This window comes from Hyla sarda, chromosome 5 (genome assembly GCF_029499605.1).
Source record: "Hyla sarda isolate aHylSar1 chromosome 5, aHylSar1.hap1, whole genome shotgun sequence".
In the NCBI taxonomy this organism is placed as follows: Eukaryota; Metazoa; Chordata; class Amphibia; order Anura; family Hylidae; genus Hyla; species Hyla sarda.
The window spans coordinates 35,063,500-35,079,620 of record NC_079193.1 but is presented as its reverse complement, the minus strand read 5'-3'; the positions used below and the strand labels follow the sequence as shown (position 1 = coordinate 35,079,620).

The 16,121-nt window shown below is 46.0% G+C and overlaps 1 protein-coding gene across 14 annotated transcripts in view; it reads right to left on the bottom strand.

Annotated features, from left to right (window-relative positions):
* MALRD1 (MAM and LDL receptor class A domain containing 1) overlaps window positions 1-16,121 on the bottom strand; it is a 551,665-nt gene that overhangs the window by 54,788 nt on the left and 480,756 nt on the right. Inside the window, exon 39 of one of the 14 annotated variants that reach the window (XM_056519243.1) lies at window positions 11,799-12,193. The exons of the other annotated variants lie outside the window; for them this stretch is intronic. Within the exon in view, the coding sequence (XP_056375218.1) occupies window positions 12,070-12,193 (124 nt within the window). The 3' untranslated portion in view covers window positions 11,799-12,069. Of the gene's footprint in view, window positions 1-11,798; window positions 12,194-16,121 lie in introns of those variants that run through there. 14 annotated transcript variants of the gene reach the window in all.

The following is a 16,121-nucleotide window of genomic DNA, read 5'->3' as shown; positions in this document are numbered from 1 at the left end:
GATGCCTGATCAGGGGTCCTGCCGCTTGGAACCCCCTCAATCTCCTGCATGTTGGTTCGAGGCTGTGTTCATGACATCACACCACCTCTGCCCCCTCCATTCATGTCTATGGGAGAGGGCGTGACATCCATCACGCCCCCTCCTATAGACATGAATTGAGGTGGTATGGCGTGATGTCATGACCACAGACCCTTACCCAGCATTCGGAAATGAAAATTCAGAATGCCAGTGTGGCATGCAGGAGATCGCGGAAGTTCCCTAGGGGATAAGATGTCTGGGTGCAGAGCACCCCTTTAAAGATACATTAGGAATTGAATCAGAATTTTGGAGTTTAGGTAGTAGTTAGCAATTTTTGTTTAGAGCGAAATGCTATAAAAATTTTATAAATAAAAATACTAATAAATAATATAGTAAAATAAAAGTAAATAAATAGCAGAAGTAACTAAGCTTATTCATATTACAGTACACTGAAAACTGTTCTTCTTTGTGCATCAATTCCTTCTGGTTTTGAAGATCTATGTCTCCTGTCATTGTTGGGATCCTTCATTGTTGACTTCCCAAGATGAACATCTGCCCGGATCAGGTGCCGATCCCACCGGTGCTCTCCTCACCATACATCAGATGGGTATTTAAATAGCTACAAGACAGCTGAAGATCAGCGATAGCAAGAGATTTAGTTTTAGCCAAATTTATTTCATCACCTTTATTGTTGAGTTGTCTTGTCGTAATATTCACAGACAGTCAGGAATGTGCTCGGGGGGAAAGATGTGTATCAATCAGTACTTTTGAGGGCATAAAATGCGAAGAACCCCACCCTTCACCCTTTATTTTGGTTTAAAGAGTCCAGGGACCAGAATAATATTTGGTCCCCTATCCCTGTTATGGGTGTATCTGCCATGAATTATACAGCTCTCTTATTAGATTACTTTATGTATTGAGCTTTTGTTTGGTCACTATATGTTGTATGGTGGCATTTATATTGAGCGCCTATGCTATTTAGACACTGTATGGAATTAATTTTTTTCTTCCATCCGTTAAAGGGTTACTCCGCCCACAGACATCTTATTTCCTATCCAAAGGATAGAGGATAAGATGTCTGATCGTAGGGTCCCGTTGCTGGGACCACCCATGATCGCCATCCGGCATTCTAATTCTTTTGGCAGATGTTTCTGCAATGGAAATTCCGCCGTGTGCACAGTTCGGTAGAATCCCATTGAAAACAATGGGATTCTGCTGCAACTGAATTTCTGAGAGGAATTCTTCTGCTCGGAAACTCCATTGTGTGAACATGGCCTTGTAGTCTGAAAAGAAATTTGGCTGTGCCGGAAATTTTCGAGCAACAGCAAGAAAAGAGATAGTTCCTGAACAAAGGAGCTTTTGCTTACCAACGATCTTTCATCCAAAAAAATTAAAATACAAATGGTCTTCTTGGAAATATTCAGTGAACGTTCTAAAGAATGCTCTTTTTTTGTGGAAATTCCGAGGTGTGAACATATCCTAAGATGTATTTTAAGAATCACAAGGGGGAGATTTATCAAAACCTGTCCAGAGGAAAAGTTGCCCAGTTGCCCATAGTAACCAATCAGATTGCCTTTTTCATTTTTAACAAGGCCTCTGCAAAATGAAAGAAGCAACTTTTCCTCTGGACAGGTTTTGATAAATCTCACCCAATATTTTTTATAGGATCCACCAACAACCTAACATGTATCATGTCAAAAGCTAAAGCCAGCTTCAATGTTCCCCATTAGTCGGATTTCACCCCATGTGACCCTATATTTTTTTTTGTAGAAACTGTATGTAATATAGCAGGTGGTATATGGCAGCCACATGATTTACGCCTTATATTGAACTAACATGTCCAGTTGCCCAAGCTGAACTGCCATATTTATGACCATATTGGGTAAGGTTAATGTCAACAAAACTGATCTATGTCCAGCTTTACTGTCACGATTCGGCTGGCAGGAGGTGGATCCTCTGTGCCAGAGAGGGATTGGCGTGGACCGTGCTGGTGGACCGGTTCTAAGTTGCTACTGGTATTCACCAGAGCCCGCCGCAAAGCGGGATGGTCTTGCAGCGGCGGTAGCAACCAGGTCGTATCCACTAGCAACGGCTCAACCTCTCTGACTGCTGAAGATAGGCGCGGTACAAGGGAGTAGACAAGAGCAAGGTCGGACGTAGCAGAAGGTCGGGGCAGGCAGCAAGGATCGTAGTCAGGGGCAACGGCAGGAGGTCTGGAACACAGGCTAGGAACACACAAGGAAACGCTTTCACTGGCACAATGGCAACAAGATCCGGCGAGGGAGTGCAGGGGAAGTGAGGTATAAATAGGGAGTGCACAGGTGAACACACTAATTAAGCCAACTGCGCCAATCAGTGGCGCAGTGGCCCTTTAAATCGCAGAGACCCGGCGCGCGCGCGCCAGAAGGAGCGGGGCCGCGCGCGCCGGGACAGGACCGACGGAAAGCGAGTCAGGTACGGGAGCCGGGGTGCGCATCGCGAGCGGGCGCCACCCGCATCGCGAATCGCATCCCGGCTGGGAGAGGTATCGCAGCGCACCCGGTCAGCAGGTCTGACCGGGGCACTGCAATTGCGAGGATGTTGCGAGCGCTCCGGGGAGGAGCGGGGACCCGGAGCGCTCGGCGTAACAGTACCCCCCCCCCTTGGGTCTCCCCCTCTTCTTGGAGCCTGAGAACCTGAGGACCAGACTTTTGTCTAGGATGTTGTCCTCAGGTTCCCAGGATCTCTCTTCTGGACCACAGCCCTCCCAATCTACCAAGAAAAATATTTTTCCTCTGACCGTCTTGGAGGCCAGTATCTCCTTCACGGAGAAGATGTCAGAAGAACCGGAAACAGGAGTGGGAGAAACAAGTTTGGGAGAGACACGGTTGATGATGAGTGGTTTAAGGAGAGAGACATGGAAGGCATTGGGAATACGAAGAGAAGGAGGAAGAAGGAGTTTGTAAGAGACAGGATTAATCTGGCACAAGACTTTGAAAGGACCAAGATAGCGTGGTCCCAGTTTGTAACTGGGGACACGAAAGCGGACATATTTAGCGGAGAGCCATACCTTGTCTCCGGGAGCAAAAATGGGGGGAGTTCTTCTTTTCTTATCGGCAAACCTTTTCATGCGGGATGAAGCCTGTAAAAGAGAATTTTGGGTCTCTTTCAATATGGTGGAAAGATCACGAGTCACTTCATCCACAGCGGGCAAATTAGAGGGCAAGGGAGTAGGGAGGGGGGGAAGAGGGTGACGGCCGTACACCACGAAAAATGGGGACTTAGCAGAAGATTCAGAGACTCTGAAGTTGTATGAGAATTCGGCCCATGGTAGAAGATCTGCCCAGTCATCCTGGCGGGAGGAAACAAAATGCCGTAAATAGTCACCCAGGACCTGGTTAATTCTTTCTACTTGCCCATTGAATTGGGGATGATAAGAAGAAGAGAAGTTTAATTTAATCTTGAGCTGTTTAAAGAGGGCCCTCCAGAATTTAGACATGAATTGGACGCCTCTATCCGAGACGATCTGCGTGGGCAAACCGTGAAGACGAAAAATGTGTACAAAAAATTGTTTTGCCAACTGAGGCGCTGAAGGAAGACCAGGAAGAGGAATAAAATGTGCCATCTTGGAAAATCGATCAACGACCACCCAAACAACAGTGTTGCCACGGGATGGGGGTAAGTCTGTAATAAAGTCCATACCAATCAGTGATCAAGGCTGTTCGGGGACAGGCAGAGGATGAAGGAGACCAGCAGGCTTCTGGCGAGGAGTCTTATCCCGGGCACAGACAGTACAGGCCCGCACAAAATCAACAACATCCGTCTCCAGAGTCGGCCACCAATAGAAACGAGAGATGAGTTGCAAGGACTTTTTGATGCCCGCATGGCCTGCGAGGTGGGAGGAGTGACCCCATTTGAGAATCCCGAGACGTTGGCGTGGAGAAACGAAGGTCTTCCCTGGAGGAGTTTGCCTGATGGAGGCTGGAGAAGTGGAGATCAGACAGTCAGGAGGAATGATGTGTTGCGGAGAGACCTCTACTTCCGAGGCATCCGAGGAACGAGAGAGGGCATCGGCCCTAATGTTCTTGTCGGCAGGGCGAAAATGAATTTCAAAGTTAAAACGGGCAAAGAACAACGACCACCTGGCCTGGCGAGGGTTCAGCCGTTGGGCAGACTGGAGATAGGAGAGATTCTTGTGATCGGTGTAAATGATAACTGGAAATTTTGATCCCTCCAGCAGATGCCTCCATTCCTCAAGTGCCAATTTAATGGCCAGTAGTTCTCGATCCCCGATGGAGTAGTTTCTCTCCGCCGGAGAGAAGGTCCTAGAAAAAAAAACACAAGTAACAGCATGCCAGGAAGAATTTTTTTGTAGAAGGACCGCTCCAGCTCCCACTGAGGAGGCATCTACCTCCAATAGGAAGGGTTTAGATGGGTCAGGTCTGGAGAGCACGGGAGCAGAAGAAAAGGCAGACTTGAGCCGTTTAAATGCGTCTTCCGCTTGGGGAGACCAGGACTTGGGATTGGCATTTTTCTTGGTTAAAGCCACGATAGGAGCCACAATAGTGGAAAAGTGTGGAATAAATTGTCTGTAATAATTGGCGAACCCCAAAAAACGTTGGATAGCACGGAGTCCGGAGGGGCGTGGCCAATCTAAGACGGCAGAGAGTTTATCCGGGTCCATTTGTAATCCCTGGCCAGAGACCAAGTATCCTAGGAAAGGAAGAGATTGACATTCAAACAGACATTTCTCCATTTTGGCATAAAGTTGATTGTCTCGAAGTCTCTGAAGAACCATGCGGACATGCTGGCGGTGTTCTTCTAAGTTGCCAGAAAAAATCTGAATATCGTCCAGATACACAACAACACAGGAATATAAGAGATCACGAAAAATTTCATTAACAAAGTCTTGGAAGACGGCAGGGGCGTTGCACAGGCCAAAGGGCATGACCAGATACTCAAAGTGTCCATCTCTGGTGTTAAATGCAGTCTTCCATTCGTCCCCCTCCCTGATGCGCATGAGATTATAAGCACCTCTTAAGTCCAGTTTGGTAAAGATGTGGGCACCTTGAAGGCGATCAAAGAGTTCTGAGATAAGAGGTAGGGGGTAGCGGTTCTTTACCGTGATTTTATTAAGTCCGCGGTAATCAATGCAAGGACGTAGGGAGCCATCTTTTTTGGACACAAAAAAAAATCCAGCTCCGGCAGGAGAGGAGGATTTGCGGATAAACCCCTTTTTTAAATTTTCCTGGATGTATTCAGACATAGCAAGAGTCTCTGGAGCGGACAGAGGATAAATTCTGCCCCGGGGTGGAGTAGTGCCCGGGAGGAGGTCAATAGGACAGTCATAAGGCCTGTGAGGAGGTAAAGTCTCAGCTTGCTTTTTGCAAAACACGTCAGCATAGTCCATATAAGCCTTAGGGAGACCGGTTACAGGGGAACCACAGGGTCACGGCAGGGAGTACTGGGAACCGGTTTAAGACAGTCCTTGAAACAAGAAGTACCCCAGCTCTTGATCTCTCCTGTGGACCAATCAAGGGTTGAGGAATGGCGTTGAAGCCACGGTAATCCAAGGAGAATTTCGGAAGTGCAATTGGAGAGGACCAAAAACTCAATTTTTTCGTGATGAGGTCCGATGCACATTAGGAGGGGTTCCGTGCGGTAACGCACGGTACAGTCCAATCTTTCATTGTTAACACAATTGATGTAGAGGGGTCTGGCGAGACTGGTCACCGGGATGTTGAACCTGTTGATGAGAGAGGCCAAAATAAAATTTCCTGCAGATCCGGAATCCAAGAAGGCCATAGTAGAGAAGGAGAAGGTAGAGGAAGATATCCGCACAGGCACAGTAAGGCGTGGAGAAGCAGAGTTGACATCAAGAACTGTCTCACCTTTGTGCGGAGTCAGCGTACGTCTTTCCAGGCGGGGAGGACGGATAGGACAATCCTTCAGGAAGTGTTCGGTACCGGCACAGTACAGGCACAGATTCTCCATGCGGCGTTGTGTCCTCTCTTGAGGTGTCAAGCGAGACCGGTCAACTTGCATAGCCTCCACGGCGGGAGGCACAGGAACGGATTGCAGAGGACCAGAGGAGAGAGGAGCCGGGGAGAAAAAACGCCTCGTGCGAACAAAGTCCATATCCTGGCGGAGCTCCTGACGCCTTTCGGAAAAACGCATGTCAATGCGAGTGGCTAGAAGAATAAGTTCATGCAGGTTAGCAGGAATTTCTCGTGCGGCCAGAACATCTTTAATGTTGCTGGATAGGCCTTTTTTAAAGGTCGCGCAGAGGGCCTCATTATTCCAGGATAATTCGGAAGCAAGAGTACGGAATTGGATGGCGTACTTGCCAACGGAAGAATTACCCTGGACCAGGTTCAGCAGGGCAGTCTCAGCAGAAGAGGCTCGGGCAGGTTCCTCAAAGACACTTCGAATCTCCGTGAAGAAGGAGTGTACAGAGGCAGTGACAGGGTCTTTGAGGTCCCAGAGCGGTGTGGCCCATGACAGAGCTTTCCCGGACAGAAGGCTGACTACGAAAGCCACCTTAGACCTTTCAGTAGGAAACTGGTCCGACATCATCTCCAAGTGCAGGGAACATTGTGAAAGAAAGCCACGGCAAAACTTAGAGTCCCCATCAAATTTATCCGGCAAGGATAGTCGTAGGCCGGAAGCGGCCACTCGCTGCGGAGGAGGTGCAGGAGCTGGCGGAGGAGATGATTGCTGAAGCTGTGGTAGTAGCTGCTGTAGTATCACGGTCAGTTGAGACAGCTGGTGGCCTTGTTGCGCTATCTGTTGCGACTGCTGGGCGACCACCGTGGTGAGGTCGGCGACAACTGGCAGTGGAACTTCAGCGGGATCCATGGCCGGATCTACTGTCACGATTCGGCTGGCAGGAGGTGGATCCTCTGTGCCAGAGAGGGATTGGCGTGGACCGTGCTGGTGGACCGGTTCTAAGTTGCTACTGGTATTCACCAGAGCCCGCCGCAAAGCGGGATGGTCTTGGAGCGGCGGTAGCAACCAGGTCGTATCCACTAGCAACGGCTCAACCTCTCTGACTGCTGAAGATAGGCGCGGTACAAGGGAGTAGACAAGAGCAAGGTCGGACGTAGAAGAAGGTCGGGGCAGGCAGCAAGGATCGTAGTCAGGGGCAACGGCAGGAGGTCTGGAACACAGGCTAGGAACACACAAGGAAACGCTTTCACTGGCACAATGGCAACAAGATCCGGCGAGGGAGTGCAGGGGAAGTGAGGTATAAATAGGGAGTGCACAGGTGAACACACTAATTAAGCCAACTGCGCCAATCAGTGGCGCAGTGGCCCTTTAAATCGCAGAGACCCGGCGCCCGCGCGCCCTAAGGAGCGGGGCCGCGCACGCCGGGACAGGACCGACGGAGAGCGAGTCAGGTACGGGAGCCGGGGTGCGCATCGCGAGCGGGCGCCACCCGCATCGCGAATCGCATCCCGGCTGGGAGAGGTATCGCAGCGCACCCGGTCAGCAGATCTGACCGGGGCGCTGCAATTGCGAGGATGTTGCGAGCGCTCCGGGGAGGAGCGGGGACCCGGAGCGCTCGGCGTAACATTTACAGTATCTTCCCGGTGTTGATCATGATCTTTTACAAGCCAAGGAGCAAGACCAGATGTTGACATAACTTACATTTTTTAATTTGTATATTTTCTTTATATGGAAAGTACCGTATTTATCGGGGTATACCACGCACCGGCCTATAACACGCACCCTCATTTTACCAAGGATATTTGGGTAAAAAAAGTTTTTTACCCAAATATCCATGGTAAAATGAGGGTGCGTGTGTGCGCGTGTATACCCCAATAAACCCCCAGGAAAGGCAGGGGGAGAGAGGCCGTCGCTGCCCGCTTCTCTCCCCCTGCCTTTCCTGGGGTCTAGAGCGCTGCTGCCGGCCCTTCTCACCCCCTGGCTATCGGCGCCGCTGCCCGTTTTTTCCTCCTGACTATCGGTGCCGGCGCCGATAGCCAGGGGGAGAGAAGCGGCGCCGACAGCCAGGGGGAGAGAAAGGGCAGCGGCACCCATTGCCGGCGCCGCTGCCCCGTTGCCTCCCCCCATCCCCGGTGGCATAATTACCTGGGTCGGGTCCGCGCTGCTTCAGGCCTCCGGCGTGCGTCCCCTGCGTTGTTGCTATGCACGGCGCGGCGCATGACGTCAGTGTGCCGCGCCGTGCAGCGCATAGCAACGACGCCGGGGACGCACGCTGGAGGCCTGCAGCAGCGCGGACCCGACCCCGGCAACAGGTAATTATGCCACCGGGGATGGGGGGAGGCAACGGGGCAGCGGCGCCGGCAATGGGTGCCGCTGCCCCTTCTCTCCCCCTGGCTGTCGGCGCCGCTTCTCTCCCCCTGGCTATCGGCGCCGGCACCGATAGTCAGGGGGACAGAACGGGCAGCGGCGCCGATAGCCAGGGGGTGAGAAGGGCCGGCAGCAGGGCTCTAGACCCCAGGAAAGGCAGGGGGAGAGAAGCGGGCAGCGACGGCCTCTCTCCCCCTGCCTTTCCTGGGGGTGTATCGGCGTATAACACGCACATAGACTTTAGGCTAAAAATTTTAGCCTAAAAAGTGCGTGTTATACGCCGATAAATATGGTAATTGTCATTCCAATTATTTTTGGATTTAATAGGTAATGGTCTACATCAGTGGTCTCAAACTGTGGCCCTCCCAATTTTCAAAACTTTAACTCCCAGCATGCCCGGACAGCCAACGGCTGTCCGTGCATGCTGGGAGTTGAAGTTTTGCAACATCTGAAGGGCCACAGTTTGAGACCTCTGCTCTACATCACGTAGAGCAGGACTCAACGCTAGAGATATGCATGCGGTTTCGACAAAAAAACAGTTTTTTTCCGTTTCTTTGGTCACCCACACAGAAAAAAGGAAGTTAAACTGTTTGCTGACATGTCTCTTGTGGCTTGGACGGACGCCTATTTATTTGGCCTTGTTGCCAAAACCTGACAGGAGCAGACAGATAATATATTGGGTCTGGTTGTTTCAGCGCAGATCAGGAGCCACAGATTGAGCGTGTATACTGTGGTGGCTGAAGACAGACCGCATCTGTGGGATGGTAATGAATAGTTGTTAGCATTACAATCCAAGGTCTTCAGTGGAGTTGCTCATTTTGCGGTCACATCGTAACAGAACAAGGTACTGTCTTAGTCAATCAACAAAGCCAATGCAGGTTTGACATTTCTTATAATGATATGGGTAAAAGCCATCCAAAGTCCAAATGTATAAGACATTGAATCGGAATAGACTATTGAAGGAAGCATGATTCTGTTCAGATTGATACAAAATCTTATTGAGCTGGCATTACATACATAAGTAATGACATAAATGAGGCATGGAGTACAAATGGACTCAGGCCTCAGTGATATCACTGGCTGCTAATAGACTGGCTGCACACACAGCCCACATAATAACGGCCTATGCCATTTATAGCAGCGGGTACTCATTGATAATTGCTGACAAACATCCATTTATTTTGAAACATACAAAAAAATTATAAAGTTTGGCTCTTCAAGACCATTGTGCTCTGGAGAATGTATAAACTTCAACGTTAATGTTTCATCTTTGGCAACTTCCAAAAAAAAAAAAAAGACATAAATGTTTCCTCTGTCTTTCACTGCCAAGCTCTGTCTGGTATGTTGTAGTGACTGTAGCAATGTTAGGAAAAGCACATTGACTAAGACGGGCTCTTGTAAGGTCAGATTTACAGCTTTGTACTCATTCTTGAGAGACACCAGCTGTTTCACGATTGAAGCATTCCTATATAGAAAATAGATGCATCCCTATATAGATGCACCACTAAATAGAATGCAACATAGATGTAACTATACTGTCAATATATAACGCGAAAATCCCCCAACATATGCTATATGACCACTTTATTAGAGACATCAGCCGTTTCACGATTGGAGCATCCCTATATTGAAAATGAATGCATCCCGATGTAGAAAATAGATGAATCCCTAAATAAAAAAAATAAGATGCATCCCTATATAGAAATTAGATGCATCCCTATGTAGAATGCAGAATAAAATCATGTAAGAAATTTTTTTGCGGATAAGGTTTGGAGTGACACCACAATAGAGCGGATTTAGTGTGTGGAATGACTTCAAACCATGTCAACAGGGATAGAGCAGGATTTCACTACCAACATATGGGAGAATAGTGGAGAATGGTGTGATCAAGGAAAAACTTTCAGCCAAAGGGAATCTTGTAGATGGAAACAAGTCCTCCACAAAAGAGATGAGGTTGTCAAAAATTGTCCTGAGGAATAGGCAGAGCGGTCAAGAAACCTGCAGTCAAATACAATGCTGGTGCCCAACTAACATTTCTAAATGCACAACTCAAAGGGGGAGATTTATCAAAACCTGTCCAGGGGCAAAGTTGCTGAGTTGCCCATAGCAACCAATCAGATTGCTTCTTTCATATTTGAACAGGCCTCTGAAAAATAAAAGAAGCAATCTGATTGGACAAGTTTTGATAAATCTCCCCTAAAGTTTCTTAGAACGGATTGGCGTGTAACAGCAGACAACCATTTCCATTGTCACTTGTAAAAAAAAGTCAGTTGAAGCCGCCAACTTCAGCAGGAGCGGCTGACCATCTGATGTGTATGGGGGCTTCCTGACGCACCCAGATGGTGTCAGGGTGGAAAAGGATAGGGCATGTTGGATTTCAACAGTACTTTGGTTCTCGAAGAAATAAGCCACCACCAGAGCTCTCTGACTTTCTCCTCTGATCTCCATAAAGAAAACATGGACATTTGCATAAGCCCAACATTCATGTATATGAAGATATTGGAAGAGATGACTGTTAGCTGAATAAAAGTTTGGCCAACAGGTATCTTATGTGTATGGGTAAAGATAACAAAACAACAAGTCTCCAGAGCACAAAAAATTGTATCACTGAGCACCAACTTCCGCAAGAACACCTAACCATCTAATGTGTTTGGGGGCTTCCTGCCTCACCCAGATGGTGTCAGTGACGAGAAAGATTGGGTATGTTGGATTTCAACCTTCCTTTTGTTCTCGAGCTGTCTGGCAGTGACTTTCTTCCCCCAATAACCATGCAGAAAACGTGAACATTTGGATAAGCCTAACATTCATGTATATGGAGGAATTAGAAGAGATGACTGTTGGCTGATTAATGATCAACTCATTTTCATTGGAGTCTAAAAATGGGATTGTCCAAAGCAGACAGTAGACAGCAGAAAGTAGGACATAAATGGAAAAATATGTCTTATTTACTTATTTACATAATTAATAAGGTTGAAAGAAGACAAGGAGCTAACGAGTTCAAACGATACCCCCATTATGAAGAATGCCGAAAAATCCTTTTGAGGCAGATGCCAATTGCTCCATATCATGGATAAATATTTCTTCCCAATTTTAATTAAAGAAACCAAAATAAATCCTTGGCCATTGCATTCCCTGTATATGTATAGACCTTTCCCACATAGAGGTTAAATATTGCATGTAAGCCATTTTTCAGCATGAAGTCATCATAATCTCCCCTGTACAAAAGTTTTTGGGTTAGGCCAACAAATATGGTTGGGATTTGGCCATGTCTGGATGTCAACCTTGTGACACTACTGACCCTGTTCTTCCAAGCTTGAGAAATATGTCCCCTTTATTGTAATGTAATATGGAACCTGCTGGTGCATAGATGCAAAACAGGAGAAATAATTAACTTAAATAAATGGAAATTCTGCTGGTTATCACCATTAAAACTTCCCGAAAATCATAAAACCAATGAATAAAGCTGTTCTATTCTGACAGGTTTCTTTATTAATTGCATTCATTTTCATTTGTGTCAGCGCAATGTGAATTAAAAGAGAGGAATGGCTATAGTAAAGATATATATCTCATTTACAACAGAACAATAGGTATAATGAAACATTCTCCTCCAATGCTCAGTACGCCAGCATCTAGTTAATAGGACGCTCTGTGATGTTTAGTAATCCTTTCATCTCCCATCTTGCTGAACAATGAAAATAAATTATATTCACAGCCTCATATTTCAAAAATGAACAATCCGGCCGGAGCGCCAACCAGTTAAAGGGACGGCTTACCATAGCAAAAGAGAAAGAGTAAACGCTTGATTAAAGTGTCTAGAAAGTCAAAAGTGGGAAATGTGCCAGAAAACAGGTGCAAGGTGTTTAGTAGGTCCCCCTTTAATCTGTAAAGACGAAAACAGCAAAGTAAGTGGTGACACTGAACCAATAGGGATGTAAAACATGATGAATGGCAGAGAGCTAACAGCAAGGGAGCAAAATGGTAAATGTATCTCTACAAATGAATTCAATCCAGAATATTGGCTGCATATGACAATGCAAGGAGATCCCAGTGTTATAGCATTTTAAAATGTACTAGGTACACCTTGCTAGTGCCAGGTTGGGCCCCATTTTTTCCATAAGTTGCTGAAAACATTCCTTAGGGAAGCGAACGCCGACAGTCCTAGGGACTCTAACTTTGGAGACTAATAACTAAGGCACAGTATGAAATACAGTGCCGGGAGACCACATGGACATGATGACATCACACAGTTCCTCCATATGGAGATAATGACATCACACACTTCATTCATATGGACATGATGACATCACACAGCTCCTCCATATGGACATGATGACATCACACAGTTCATCCATATGGACATGATGACATCACACAGTTCCTCTATATGGACATGATGATCACACAGTTCCTCCATATGGACACAATGACATCACACAGTTCCTGCATATGGACATGATGACATCACACACTTCCTCCATATGGACATGATGATCACACAGTTCCTCCATATGGACACAATGACATCACACAGTTCCTCCATATGGACATGATGACATCACACACTTCCTTCATATGGACATGATGACATCACACAGTTCCTCCATATGGACATGATGAAATCACACAGTTCCTCCATATGGACATGATGACATCACACAGTTGGTAGAGATTTGTCGGCTGCACATCCATGATGAGAATCTCCCGTTCCACCACATCCCAGCGGTGATCTATTAGATGAGATCTGGTTACTGTGGAGGCCATTGGAGTCCAGTGACCTCATTGTCCTGTATGAGATGATGTCAGCTTTGTGACAATACTTTTTTTAAAGCACATGCTAAAATAATATACTGGGTAGATAAATATTACACATAAAATATAAAACTACTAAAACATAAAGTGGAAAAAAAAAATTCTATTTATTTGTAAATAAAATGCTGCAGATTCCATGCAGGTATAATAGTGTATGTATGGATTACATCAGAAAACAAGGGCGCTGATCTAGTAATAAAAACTACTTTTTATTGGAAATCCTTCAAGCATTATTCGTTTCCTGGGATGTAACCCTCCCCGGGGTTCTGCTTTGATTTCTGAAAGCAGAGAGACATGCTGACTAAAAGATGCTGCACTTAAATCTCCCTAGACCTGAGCCATAGCCTAATCCTCCGAAGAACAACCACTATAATCTATGAGTACACAGACAATGATGGGACCACGGTTGATACTTCTTTAGTAAATGCTTCAGGAACATTCACGTGTTGTATTAAATTTTCACAAGATTTGTATTGCCCCATAGAAGTACCTGAGGTTTCTAATAAATGCCTAAAACATACACAATAAAATTCCTCTCTCCTGCCTGCGCTGAAATGGTGTGGAAAGGTGGCACGGCACCTAGGGTTGGCACTTGGTGATTTAACTATCCAACACCCGCATGTGCCAGCTATAAGATGGCTTAGATCATCATTGTGTCAGATTTATTATGAGGCCTCTACAGGAAAACCAGCATTAGGTGTTTAGTTTCTCTACAGCGCCCCCACAGGAGAAACAAAACATAACACAATTAAGAGATTGATAAACTGTAACACTGCTGGCTCACCTACAGAAGTGCTGCGACTTCCAAGTGTATCTTGCCTTTATGGCCATTGATGTGCGTGTGTCCCAGCTCCCCATCGCTTAAAGGGGTAACCAAGAATAAAAAAAACTGGCCTTTTTCCTTTCAAAGACAGTGCCCTCCTTGTCTCCACTTTGGGTCCAGACTATTGCAACTTGGCTCCATTCACTTCAATGGAACTGAGCTGCAGAACCACACCCAAACTGGAGACAAGGAGGGGGCTGTCTTTGAAAGAAAAAAAGACCTGTTTTTTCATTCCTGGAATACCCCTATTTTTTATTTATTTTTTTAAATATAATTTAAATTTTTTTTTTTCACTTTTTTTTTGCTTCAGCTTCACACCGTGGCGTGCAGCTCAAACAGGTGGGTGGCAAATACAAGATTGTGGGGGTCCCCAGCAGTGGGACCCCAGCGGTGAGACATTTTATCTCAGGGCCGGAGTACCCTGCTAAAGTCACCAAGTGCCTGGGCATTACGTTTCAATTGATCCCTTAGTCTACTATTAACCCGGCTTGTTCATCTGACCATATGTACCTGTCTGTGCCTGTCCTGACCTCTGTCTTACTACTGCTTACAACTGTACTGTGTCAGCAGTAGAGGGATAACACAGGATCCACTACCATTCACAACATACCTCCCCCTAAGTTGATCAGGTGGGTGCGGGATCATCATAGTTCTTCAGAGTTGAGGCCTAGGTGACTGAGCTCCGAATCTACTCAAGTCTTTCCATACATGACTAGTCCAGGTCTTTTATGACCTGAGTTTATGACTGGTGGTGTCCTGGGTCCTGATCAGAGGTATCCTGTCAGTACGTTACAATACAGGCCCCAATAAAAAAAATACACAGACACATATAAAATACAAACTGAGTAAATTCCCATTCAGGCCTTGGACTAGACAGGATACACAGACACAATTAAAATACTTAAGGATAGGCCTTGGGCAGACAGAGGCCTACGCCTGTTCATGCACATATACCTTGGCCTCCCATTTTGACAGGTTGCTGACTTATAAGTGCCACAGAGGGCACAATCGTAGTGTGAACCCTGTCTAACATATCATTCTATAATAGAGTATTTTTAAAAAGGGTTTTCTAAATTGGACAGACCTTTTAAATCCCATACAATATGACCCGATGCTGAAGTCTGCCGTACAGTACGGATTATCCCGGCTTATGTTCAGCACAATATACTTTTTCCTGCTGCAAATAACAAAAAGTGACAGCGCACGCACTTTAATGTACTATATCGCTGCATAATGCTTCTAAACCTGAAAACATTATTACTGTCTGGGAGAACATTCAGATCATGTAGCAGCGTCTGCAGCCCAGGCCGGTGTTTTCTATATCACAGAACTGTCAGGATGGATGCTGATTGGGTTAATAAATCAATGCATATTGCCTGGTATCTAATACAATTTCCATACACAGCCGTACCGTCACATTGTAGTCTGGACAGGGTTATTGTGGAAATACAGTGAATTATCTCGCAATACGAAGGCGTTGATGTCTACTAAGTAATCTATGTGAATTATTTTCTACAGATAAATGATAAGTTCAATTCCATAACTGCTAAAATTTACACCTGATCCCCGAAATCAAGTCCATGAAATCACATGTAGCATGGCAGACAGGCTATTGCCGAATGATTAAAGGGGTACTCCGGTGGAAAACTTTTTTTTCATTAAATCAACTGGTGCCAGAAAGTTAAACAGATTTGTAAATGACTTCTATTAAAAAAAAAAATCTTAATCCTTCCAGTACTTATTAGCTGCTGTATACTACAGAGGAAATGGTTTTCTTTTTGGAACACAGAGCTCTCTGCTGACATCACGAGCACAGTGCTCTCTGCTGACATCTCTGTCCATTTTAGGAACTGTCCAGAGCAGCATATGTTTGCTATGGGGATTTTCTCCTACTCTGGAGAGTTCTTAAAATGGACACAGATGTCAGCAGAGAGCACGGTGCTCGTGATGTCAGCAGAGAGCTCTGTGTTCCAAAAAGAAAATAATTTCCTCTGTAGTATTCAGCAGCTAATAAGTACTGGAAGGATTAAGATTTTTTAATAGAAGTAATTTACATATCTGTTTAATTTTCTGGCACCAGTTGATTTAAAAAAAAAAAAAGTTTCCACCGGAGTACCCCTTTAATCTCTCCACATTTTTGCATATCCATATCCAAGTCGATAGATTGGACTCTGCA